Source organism: Oncorhynchus keta, chromosome 26, assembly GCF_023373465.1.
Source record: "Oncorhynchus keta strain PuntledgeMale-10-30-2019 chromosome 26, Oket_V2, whole genome shotgun sequence".
NCBI classification, from domain to species: domain Eukaryota; kingdom Metazoa; phylum Chordata; class Actinopteri; order Salmoniformes; family Salmonidae; genus Oncorhynchus; species Oncorhynchus keta.
This window is the reverse complement of record NC_068446.1, coordinates 39,458,815-39,471,869: the sequence shown is the minus strand read 5'-3', so window position 1 is coordinate 39,471,869 and position 13,055 is coordinate 39,458,815. Positions and strand designations below refer to the sequence as shown.

General features: G+C 41.9%; 1 protein-coding gene and 1 long non-coding RNA gene across 4 annotated transcripts in view; one reads left to right on the top strand and one right to left on the bottom strand.

The window, feature by feature from the left end:
- The window catches only part of ppip5k1b (diphosphoinositol pentakisphosphate kinase 1b), a 150,433-nt gene that overhangs the window by 92,920 nt on the left and 44,458 nt on the right, over positions 1–13,055 (bottom strand). For all 3 annotated transcript variants that reach the window (XM_052480800.1, XM_052480799.1, XM_052480801.1), the window contains exons 13-15: positions 12,246–12,355; positions 4,271–4,356; positions 2,537–2,662 (exon numbers count right to left, since the gene is read on the bottom strand). In XM_052480800.1, the coding sequence (XP_052336760.1) occupies positions 2,537–2,662; positions 4,271–4,356; positions 12,246–12,355 (322 nt within the window). The remainder of the gene's footprint in view (positions 1–2,536; positions 2,663–4,270; positions 4,357–12,245; positions 12,356–13,055) is intronic.
- On the top strand, positions 5,806–6,717 carry LOC127912090 (uncharacterized). The gene is made up of 3 exons (XR_008080635.1): positions 5,806–5,904; positions 6,054–6,102; positions 6,647–6,717. It is a non-coding gene; the product is annotated as an uncharacterized LOC127912090 (long non-coding RNA).

Here is a 13,055-nt window from a genome sequence, read left to right as displayed (position 1 = left end):
GAGGTGATATAGTGTAGAGGTAGTATATAGTGTAGAGGTAGTATATAGTGTAGAGGTAGTAGAGGTAGTATATAGTGTAGAGGTAGTATATAGTGTAGAGGTGAGGAGTGTAGAGGTAGTATATAGTGTAGAGGTAGTATATAGTGTAGAGGTGAGGAGTGTAGAGGTAGTATATAGTGTAGAGGTAGTATATAGTGTAGAGGTAGTATATAGTGTAGAGGTAGTATATAGTGTAGAGGTGAGGAGTGTAGAGGTAGTATATAGTGTAGAGGTAGTATATAGTGTAGAGGTGAGGAGTGTAGAGGTAGTATATAGTGTAGAGGTAGTATATAGTGTAGAGGTGATATAGTGTAGAGGTAGTATATAGTGTAGAGGTAGGGGTGTAGAGGTAGTATATAGTGTAGAGGTAGTATATAGTGTAGAGGTAGTATATAGTGTAGAGGTAGTATATAGTGTAGAGGTAGTATATAGTGTAGAGGTAGTATATAGTGTAGAGGTGAGGAGCGTAGAGGTAGTATATAGTGTAGAGGTAGTATATAGTGTAGAGGTAGTATATAGTGTAGAGGTAGTATATAGTGTAGAGGTAGTATATAGTGTAGAGGTAGTATATAGTGTAGAGGTAGTATATAGTGTAGAGGTGAGAGGTAGTAGTATATAGTGTAGAGGTAGTATATAGTGTAGAGGTGAGGAGGTAGTATATAGAGAGGTAGTATATAGTGTAGAGGTAGAGTATATAGTGTAGAGGTGAGGAGTGTAGAGGTAGTATATAGTGTAGAGGTAGTATATAGTGTAGAGGTAGTATATAGTGTAGAGGTAGTATATAGTGTAGAGGTAGTATATAGTGTAGAGGTAGTATATAGTGTAGAGGTGAGGGTGTAGAGGTAGTATATAGTGTAGAGGTAGTATATAGTGTAGAGGTGAGGAGTGTAACCAGAGGTAGTATATAGTGTAGAGGTAGTATATAGTGTAGAGGTAGTATATAGTGTAGAGGTAGTATATAGTGTAGAGGTGAGGAGTGTAACCAGAGGTAGTATATAGTGTAGAGGTGAGGAGTGTAGAGGTAGTATATAGTGTAGAGGTAGTATATAGTGTAGAGGTAGTATATAGTGTAGAGGTAGTATATAGTGTAGAGGTGAGGAGTGTAGAGGTAGTATATAGTGTAGAGGTAGTATATAGTGTAGAGGTAGTATATAGTGTAGAGGTAGTATATAGTGTAGAGGTAGTATATAGTGTAGAGGTAGTATATAGTGTAGAGGTGAGGTAGTGTAACCAGAGGTAGTATATAGTGTAGAGGTGAGGAGTGTAGAGGTAGTATATAGTGTAGAGGTAGTATATAGTGTAGAGGTAGTATATAGTGTAGAGGTAGTATATAGTGTAGAGGTAGTATATAGTGTAGAGGTAGTATATAGTGTAGAGGTGAGGAGTGTAGAGGTAGTATATAGTGTAGAGGTAGTATATAGTGTAGAGGTGAGGAGTGTAACCAGAGGTAGTATATAGTGTAGAGGTAGTATATAGTGTAGAGGTAGTATATAGTGTAGAGGTAGTATATAGTGTAGAGGTAGTATATAGTGTAGAGGTAGTATATAGTGTAGAGGTAGTATATAGTGTAGAGGTAGTATATAGTGTAGAGGTAGTATATAGTGTAGAGGTAGTATATAGTGTAGAGGTAGTATATAGTGTAGAGGTAGTATATAGTGTAGAGGTAGTATATAGTGTAGAGGTGAGGAGTGTAGAGGTAGTATATAGTGTAGAGGTAGTATATAGTGTAGAGGTAGTATATAGTGTAGAGGTAGTATATAGTGTAGAGGTAGTATATAGTGTAGAGGTAGTATATAGTGTAGAGGTAGTATATAGTGTAGAGGTAGTATATAGTGTAGAGGTAGTATATAGTGTAGAGGTAGTATATAGTGTAGAGGTAGTATATAGTGTAGAGGTAGTATATAGTGTAGAGGTGAGGAGTGTAACCAGAGGTAGTATATAGTGTAGAGGTAGTATATAGTGTAGAGGTAGTATATAGTGTAGAGGTAGTATATAGTGTAGAGGTAGTATATAGTGTAGAGGTAGTATATAGTGTAGAGGTGTATATAGTGTAGAGGTAGTATATAGTGTAGAGGTAGTATATAGTGTAGAGGTAGTATATAGTGTAGAGGTAGTATATAGTGTAGAGGTGAGGAGTGTAACCAGAGGTAGTATATAGTGTAGAGGTGAGGAGTGTAGAGGTAGTATATAGTGTAGAGGTGAGGAGTGTAGAGGTAGTATATAGTGTAGAGGTAGTATATAGTGTAGAGGTAGTATATAGTGTAGAGGTAGTATATAGTGTAGAGGTAGTATATAGTGTAGAGGTAGTATATAGTGTAGAGGTAGTATATAGTGTAGAGGTAGTATATAGTGTAGAGGTGAGGAGTGTAACCAGAGGTAGTATATAGTGTAGAGGTGAGGAGTGTAGAGGTAGTATATAGTGTAGAGGTAGTATATAGTGTAGAGCTGAGGAGTGGAACCAGAGGTAGTAGGAGTGTCCAGTTGTAGAGTGCTGTACCTTGTCCTCCAGGGTACATGCAGCGGAAGGCCCTGCCCAGCTCCTCAGCCTGTACCCTGCCTGCCGGGGTCAGCTCCCCGCCCCACTTCAACACCAGCAGCAGAGACGGACCCTCTGTTGGACACTCTGAAAACACACAAAAACAACTGCATTCGTTCCTTCAGGCTAAGAATGTATATGTTAAACATACAGTTTAAGTCAGAAGTTTACATACACTTAGTTTGGAGTCATTAAAACTCGTTTTTCAACCGCTCCACAAATTTCTTGTTAACAAACTATAGTTTTGGCAAGTTGGTTAGGACATCTACCTTGTGCATGACACAATACATTTTTCCAACAATTGTTTACAGACAGATTATTTCACTGTATCACAATTCCAGTGGGTCAGAAGTTTACATACACTAAGTTGACTGCCTTTATACAGATTGGAATATTCCAGAAAATGATGTCATGGATTTAGAAGCTTCTGATAGGCTAATTGACATAATTTGAGTCAATTGGAGGTGTACCTGTGGATGTGTTTCAAGGTGTACCTTCAAACTCAGTGCCTCTTTGCTTGACATCATGGGAAAATCAGAAGAAATCAGCCAAGACCTCAGAAAAAAAACATTGTAGACCCCCACAAGTCTGGTTCATCCTTGGGAGCAATTTCCAAACGCCTGAAGGTACCACGTTCATCTGTACAAACACCATAGGACCACGCAGCCGTCATACCGCCCAGGAAGGAGACGCGTTCTGTTTCCTAGAGATGAACATACTTTGGTGCGGAAAGTGCAAATCAATCGCAGGACAACAGCAAAGGACCTTGTGAAGATGCTGGAGGAAACAGGTACAAAAGTATCTATATCCACAGTAAAACGAGTCCTATATCGACATAACCTGAAAGGCCCCTCAGCAAGGAAGAAGCCACTGCCATAAAAAAAAACAGACTACGGTTTGCAACTGCACATAGAGACAAAGATCGTACCTTTTGGAGAAATGTCCTCTGGTTTGATAAAACTAAAATAGAACATGAAGCACGGGGGTGGCTGCATCATGTTGTGGGGGTGCTGTGCTGCAGGAGGGACTGGTGCACTTCACAAAATAGATGCTTTCATGAGGGAGGAAAATGATGTGGATATATTGAAGCAACATCTCAAGACATCAGTCAGGAATTTAAAGCTTGGTCGCAAATAGGTCTTCCAAATGGACAATGACCCCAAGCATACTTCCAAAGTTGTGGCAAAATGGCTTAAGGACAACAAAGTCAAGATATTGGAGTGGCCATCACAAAGCCCTGACCTCAATCCCATACATTTTTTGAGGTAGAACTGATAAAGAGTGTGCACCAGCTCTGTCAGGAGGAATGGCCAACATTCACACCACCTATTGTGGGAAGCTTGTGGAAGGCAACCCAAACATTTGACACAAGTTAAACTATTTAAAGGCAATGCTACCAAATATGAATGGAGTGTAAACTTCTGACCCACTGGGAATGTGATTAAAGAAATAGAAGTTGAAATAAATAATTCTCTCTACTATTATTCTGACATTTCACATTCTTAAAATAAAGTGGTGATCCTAACGGACCAAAGACAGGGAATTTTTACTAGGATTAATTGTCAGGAATTGTGAAAAACTGTTGAAGTGTATTTGGCCAAGGTGTATGTAAATGTCAGACTTCAACTGTGTGTGTAACAAGTTAATCATGAACATGAGCAGAGATGGTGTATGCCTGCGACTCCTCCTCCCTACCTTCTTCCTCACTGGAGGCTTTGGGCTGTCCGTTGGGCAGGTAGGTGAGCTGCACCTTCCTGTTGATGCCTGAGAAATGGCCGTACCTGGAAGAGACACGCACACAGGGGGCAGGTATCCACCCTTAATGAAGATCATCATTATACAGGTATCTACCCTTAATGAAGAACAGTCATCATTATAAAGGTATCCACCCTTAATGAAGATCATCATTATACAGGTATCTACCCTTAATGAAGAACAGTCATCATTATACAGGTATCTACCCTTAATGAAGAACAGTCCTCATTATACAGGTATCAACCCTTAATGAAGATCATCATTATACAGGTATCCACCCTTAATGAAGAACAGTCCTCATTATACAGGTATCAACCCTTAATGAAGATCAGTCCTCATTATACAGGTATCCACCCTTAATGAAGAACAGTCCTCATTATACAGGTATCTACCCTTAATGAAGAACAGTCCTCATTATACAGGTATCTACCCTTAATGAAGAACAGTCCTCATTATACAGGTATCACCCTTAATGAAGAACAGTCCTCATTATACAGGTATCTACCCTTAATGAAGAACAGTCCTCATTATACAGGTATCTACCCTTAATGAAGAACAGTCCTCATTATACAGGTATCTACCCTTAATTAAGAACAGTCCTCATTATACAGGTATCCACCCTTAATGAAGATCAGTCCTCATTATACAGGTATCTACCCTTAATGAAGAACAGTCCTCATTATACAGGTATCCACCCTTAATGAAGAACAGTCCTCATTATACAGGTATCAACCCTTAATGAAGAACAGTCCTCATTATACAGGTATCTACCCTTAATGAAGAACAGTCATCATTATACAGGTATCTACCCTTAATGAAGAACAGTCCTCATTATACAGGTATCCACCCTTAATGAAGATCATCATTATACAGGTATCTACCCTTAATGAAGAACAGTCATCATTATACAGGTATCCACCCTTAATGAAGATCAGTCATCATTATACAGGTATCGACCCTTAATGAAGAACAGTCCTCATTATACAGGTATCCACCCTTAATGAAGAACAGTCCTCATTATACAGGTATCCACCCTTAATGAAGAACAGTCCTCATTATACAGGTATCTACCCTTAATGAAGAACAGTCCTCATTATACAGGTATCCACCCTTAATGAAGAACAGTCCTCATTATACAGGTATCTACCCTTAATTAAGAACAGTCCTCATTATACAGGTATCCACACTTAATGAAGAACAGTCCTCATTATACAGGTATCTCCCCTTAATGAAGATCATTATACAGGTATCCATACAAGGTATCATTATACAGGTATCCCCTTAATGAAGAACAGTCCTCATTATACAGGTATCCACCCTTAATGAAGAACAGTCCTCATTATACAGGTATCTACCCTTAATGAAGATCAGTCATTATACAGGTATCTACCCTTAATGAAGATCAGTCAGGTATCAACCCAATGAAGAACATATTATACAGGTATCAACCCTTAATGAAGAACAGTCCTCATTATACAGGTATCCACCCTTAATGAAGAACAGTCCTCATTATACAGGTATCCACCCTTAATGAAGATCATCATTATACAGGTATCCACCCTTAATGAAGATCAGTCCTCATTATACAGGTATCAACCCTTAATGAAGAACAGTCCTCATTATACAGGTATCCACCCTTAATGAAGAACAGTCCTCATTATACAGGTATCCACCCTTAATGAAGATCATCATTATACAGGTATCCACCCTTAATGAAGATCAGTCATTATACAGGTATCAACCCTTAATGAAGAACAGTCCTCATTATACAGGTATCCACCCTTAATGAAGAACAGTCCTCATTATACAGGTATCCACCCTTAATGAAGATCAGTCCTCATTATACAGGTATCCACCCTTAATGAAGATCATCATTATACAGGTATCTCCCTTAATGAAGAACAGTCCTCATTATACAGGTATCTTAATGAAGATCCATTATACAGGTAACCCTGAAGAACAGTCATTATACAGGTATCCACCCTTAATGAAGAACAGTCCTCATTATACAGGTATCCACCCTTAATGAAGAACAGTCCTCATTATACAGGTATCTACCCTTAATGAAGAACAGTCCTCATTATACAGGTATCCACCCTTAATGAAGAACAGTCCTCATTATACAGGTATCCACCCTTAATGAAGAACAGTCATCATTATACAGGTATCCACCCTTAATGAAGAACAGTCCTCATTATACAGGTATCCACCCTTAATGAAGAACAGTCCTCATTATACAGGTATCCACCCTTAATGAAGAACAGTCATCATTATACAGGTATCCACCCTTAATGAAGAACAGTCCTCATTATACAGGTATCCACCCTTAATGAAGATCATCATTATACAGGTATCTACCCTTAATGAAGAACAGTCATCATTATACAGGTATCTACCCTTAATGAAGAACAGTCATCATTATACAGGTATCTACCCTTAATGAAGAACAGTCCTCATTATACAGGTATCAACCCTTAATGAAGATCATCATTATACAGGTATCTACCCTTAATGAAGAACAGTCCTCATTATACAGGTATCTACCCTTAATGAAGATCATCATTATACAGGTATCAACCCTTAATGAAGATCAGTCCTCATTATACAGGTATCCACCCTTAATGAAGAACAGTCCTCATTATACAGGTATCAACCCTTAATGAAGAACAGTCCTCATTATACAGGTATCTACCCTTAATGAAGAACAGTCCTCATTATACAGGTATCCACCCTTAATGAAGAACAGTCCTCATTATACAGGTATCCACCCTTAATGAAGAACAGTCCCCTTAATGAAGAACAGTCATTATACAGGTATCCACCCTTAATGAAGAACAGTCCTCATTATACAGGTATCTACCCTTAATGAAGAACAGTCCTCATTATACAGGTATCCACCCTTAATGAAGATCATCATTATACAGGTATCTACCCTTAATGAAGAACAGTCATCATTATACAGGTATCAACCCTTAATGAAGAACAGTCCTCATTATACAGGTATCCACCCTTAATGAAGAACAGTCCTCATTATACAGGTATCCACCCTTAATGAAGAACAGTCATCATTATACAGGTATCCACCCTTAATGAAGAACAGTCCTCATTATACAGGTATCAACCCTTAATGAAGAACAGTCCTCATTATACAGGTATCTCCCTTAATGAAGAACAGTCCTCATTATACAGGTATCCACCCTTAATGAAGAACAGTCCTCATTATACAGGTATCCACCCTTAATGAAGATCATCATTATACAGGTATCTACCCTTAATGAAGAACAGTCATCATTATACAGGTATCCACCCTTAATGAAGATCAGTCCTCATTATACAGGTATCCACCCTTAATGAAGAACAGTCATCATTATACAGGTATCTACCCTTAATGAAGAACAGTCCTCATTATACAGGTATCTTACCCATTATACAGGTATCTAAGAAGAACAGTCCTCATTATACAGGTATCCACCCTTAATGAAGAACAGTCATCATTATACAGGTATCTACCCTTAATGAAGAACAGTCATCATTATACAGAAGTATCAACCCTTAATGAAGAACAGTCCTCATTATACAGGTATCCACCCTTAATGAAGATCATCATTATACAGGTATCTACCCTTAATGAAGAACAGTCATCATTATACAGGTATCCACCCTTAATGAAGATCAGTCCTCATTATACAGGTATCCACCCTTAATGAAGAACAGTCATCATTATACAGGTATCTACCCTTAATGAAGAACAGTCCTCATTATACATGTACAGTACACACTCCTTACAGATATGTGACAAGAGCTTAGCGTTGAGCTCAACTCCAATCGAACTCTCAATTTAGGAAGTACATTTTAAATCTCCTTTTTAATTTTTTAAATAACACTTTTCTTGAACTGAAATCAATTAATTACTGGATGGAATTGGCCATTTTTAAATGGAACCGACTCAGACCCTGTCCGACACAACATTTAATTTCAGAACCATAGTTCAGAGGTTTTCGACCAGCTTCAAACGCTAGCTAGCAAGTGCTCAGTCAGTCAGGCTAGGCTAAACTAGTTAAGTAGCTGCCTGGTTTCTGGAAACATGTTTTGGGTGGTTGTGTACGACCTTTGGAAGCCTGAGGTCACTGTGTTACTGGTAATGTGCCATACCAGCCCTGTCCTTCAGGATGTGACCGGCTTTTGGTAAAAGTGCATAACACCCCTCCCACCTAGCTCTACCTCCCCTGTGGTTGGAGATACATTGATGTGACAGTGATAGGCTACCTACTGCTGTTCAATGCTCCGGCAATTATAATCATTTAGCATATCCGTCACTAATGTAAAACATACCTTCCTCTAATAGAAAAGAGTGTCCTTGGGACAAGCATCAGGTTTGACAACGTACGGAACAAACACATGACAGCCCCGTGAAAATGGGTTTGATAGGCGATACAGTTTGTGTTTTACAACCGATCCTGGATTCCCCATTTCCGCACTCTTCCAGATCAATAACCCTCACAGATCAATAACCCTCACAGATCAATAACCCGTGTGTTTGATCCTTGGTTATTGTCAAAGAGTTGCCATTTGCATTGAATTGTGGTTAATATGCAATCCCTTACCATTATCAACAAGTTTAACCATGAAGACTACATACAGTACACAGAGAATGAGAAGCGTGAGAGGACGAAGGTGTAGTGAGATTAGAGGGCAACTTTCAGAACGACATGCATCGCAGACAAACACAGCACTCGTTCAAAAACGCACACACATGGATGTGGCTAGCGGTCCCTGATTCTAATGGTCAGTATAAAATCCCTCGTTATGAATGGAGGTTAATGGCAGTGGTGGTTACAGAGCGAGGAGGGGTGAACCGGGGGAGGGGTGGGGGGGAAGTGAACCGTGGGAGGGGTGAGGAGTGAACTGGGGGAGGGGTGGGGGAGTGAACCGGGGGAGGGGTGGGAGGAGTGAACTGGGGAGGGGTGGGGGGAGTGAACCGGGGGAGGGGTGGGGGAGTGAACCGTGGGAGGGGTGGGGGGAGTGAACCGGGGGAGGGGTGGGGGGAGTGAACCGGGGGAGGGGTGGGGGGAGTGAACCGTGGGAGGGGTGAGTGAACCGTGGGGGAGTGGGGGGGTATACCGAGTGTCATTCAAGCTGGACTCCCTTTGGAAAGAGGAGGAGAGAGAGAGAAAGGAGGAAGGAAAAGAGAATTAGAGACACGAGGAGGATGGGGATTGTCCACAAAGTGAAAGCTGCTAGGCTATGGTGTGTTTCAGGAATACAGGGACGAGGCGAATTCAATGTGTGGAGCAATGGACAACAGACACAGCAATGACACAGAGGAGGTTTCTACACTGGACTACAGACACAGCAACGACACAGAGGAGGTTTCTACACTGGACTACAGACACAGCGTCATGGAGGAGGTTTCTACACTGGACTACAGACACAGCAACGACACAGAGGAGGTTTCTACACTGGACTACAGACACAGCAACACGGAGGAGATTTCTACACTGGACTACAGACACAGCAACGACACAGAGGAGGTTTCTACACTGGACTACAGACACAGCAACGACACAGAGGAGGTTTCTACACTGGACTACAGACACAGCGTCATGGAGGAGGTTTCTACACTAGACTACAGACACAGCAACGACACAGAGGAGGTTTCTACACTAGACTACAGACACAGCAACGACACAGAGGAGATTTCTACACTGGACTACAGACACAGCAACGACACAGAGGAGGTTTCTACACTGGACTACAGACACAGCAACGACACAGAGGAGGTTTCTACACTGGACTACAGACACAGCAACGACACAGAGGAGGTTTCTACACTGGACTACAGACACAGCAACGACACAGAGGAGGTTTCTACACTGGACTACAGACACAGCAACGACACAGAGGAGGTTTCTACACTGGACTACAGACACAGCAACGACACAGAGGAGGTTTCTACACTGGACTACAGACACAGCAACGACACAGAGGAGGTTTCTACACTGGACTACAGACACAGCAACGACACAGAGGAGGTTTCTACACTGGACTACAGACACAGCAACGACACAGAGGAGGTTTCTACACTGGACTACAGACACAGCAACGACACAGAGGAGGTTTCTACACTGGACTACAGACACAGCAACGACACAGAGGAGGTTTCTACACTGGACTACAGACACAGCAACTGGGGGAGGGGTGGGGGTGAACCGACACAGAGGAGGTTTCTACACTGGACTACAGACACAGCAACGACACAGAGGAGGTTTCTACACTGGACTACAGACACAGCAACGACACAGAGGAGGTTTCTACACTGGACTACAGACACAGCAACACGGAGGAGGTTTCTACACTGGACTACAGACACAGCAACGACACAGAGGAGGTTTCTACACTGGACTACAGACACAGAAATGACACAGAGGAGGTTTCTACACTGGACTACAGACACAGCGTCATGGAGGAGGTTTCTACACTAGACTACAGACACAGCAACGACACAGAGGAGGTTTCTACACTGGACTACAGACACAGCAACGACACAGAGGAGGTTTCTACACTGGACTACAGACACAGCAACACGGAGGAGGTTTCTACACTGGACTACAGACACAGCAACACGCAGGAGGTTTCTACACTGGACTACAGACACAGCAACGACACAGAGGAGGTTTCTACACTGGACTACAGACACAGCAATGACACAGAGGAGGTTTCTACACTGGACTACAGACACAGCATCATGGAGGAGGTTTCTACACTAGACTACAGACACAGCAACGACACAGAGGAGGTTTCTACACTGGACTACAGACACAGCAACGACACAGAGGAGGTTTCTACACTGGACTACAGACACAGCAACGACACAGAGGAGGTTTCTACACTGGACTACAGACACAGCAACACGGAGGAGGTTTCTACACTGGACTACAGACACAGCAACACGCAGGAGGTTTCTACACTGGACTACAGACACAGCAACGACACAGAGGAGGTTTCTACACTGGACTACAGACACAGCAATGACACAGAGGAGGTTTCTACACTGGACTACAGACACAGCGTCATGGAGGAGGTTTCTACACTAGACTACAGACACAGCAACGACACAGAGGAGGTTTCTACACTGGACTACAGACACAGCAACACGCAGGAGGTTTCTACACTAGACTACAGACACAGCAACGACACAGAGGAGGTTTCTACACTGGACTACAGACACAGCAACACGGAGGAGGGTTCTACACTAGACTACAGACACAGCAACGACACAGAGGAGGTTTCTACACTGGACTACAGACACAGCAACGACACAGAGGAGGTTTCTACACTGGACTACAGACACAGCAACACGGAGGAGGGTTCTACACTAGACTACAGACACAGCAACGACACAGAGGAGGTTTCTACACTGGACTACAGACACAGCAACGACACAGAGGAGGTTTCTACACTGGACTACAGACACAGCAACACGGAGGAGGGTTCTACACTAGACTACAGACACAGCAACGACACAGAGGAGGTTTCTACACTGGACTACAGACACAGCAACACGGAGGAGGTTTCTACACTAGACTACAGACACAGCAACACGGAGGAGGGTTCTACACCAAGCATCAAATAAAAAAGAGCAGATCACTACTTGATGCATGGATAAAATGATGGACAGATTAGAGCGTGACATGTGTACTAGGATACCAGATTTTCCATGGCAACAAAATTAAAAAAAATACAAAACCGAAGCACACTTTGTTCCTCGTCAACATTAGGACTGTTTTCCATAAGAAATGAAGTCTACTACATGTTTTGTTTCCTTGCCAAAATATTTCTGAGTATCGCAATACTGGTCACGTGATTGGTCAACCCTGGTGTGAGTGTGTGTGGCGTGCCCATAAGCGTCTCTCACATCTCTAGGACTGTCTTGAGCTGCTCCAGTTTACCCTTCTTCTCCTCGATCTCACAGTCTGTGTGCTGTCCCAACTCAGCCAGTAGGAGCCGGGCAATGTCCAGCACTTCCTACACAAAACACACACAACAGTCAATCGAACTGACATTTGTCACAAAGTGCTTAACCCTCTACAGGATTGGTGACCACCACCCTCACCTCACGGGACGGTTGAGCTAACGTGCGCTAATGTGATTAGCATGAGGTTGTAAGTAACAAGAAAGTTTCCCAGGACATATCTGATATTGGCAGAAAGCTTAACTTCTTGCTAATCTAACTGCACTGTCCAATTTACAGTAGCTATTACTGTGAAATAATACCATGCTATTGTTTGAGGAGAGTGCACTGTTATGAACTTGAAAATGTATTAATAAACTAATTAGGCACATTTGGGCAGACTTGATACAATATTTTGAACAGAAAAGCAATAGTTCATTGGATCAGTCTAAAACTTTGCAGTGTAGCTAACTACTGGAACTACACACTACTGTTTTACCATGTAGCGGTGTAGCTAACTACTGGAACTACACACTACTGTTTTACCATGCCATCTGTAAATACGAATAAAATTGATAAATTACGAGCCTCGTTGGTTTAGCCACGGAAAAAGTTGGCAACCTTCCCGCTAGCTAACGCAGCTTTTTATGAAGATACCACGTAGTAGAACTACATAAGTGTTGCTCTCCACTTTCTAGAGGACCGGGTTTTGAAATCAGTGGAATTAGAGTATGATAGCTAAAAGAGATGGAGAACATCCTGGCGTTTTATTGC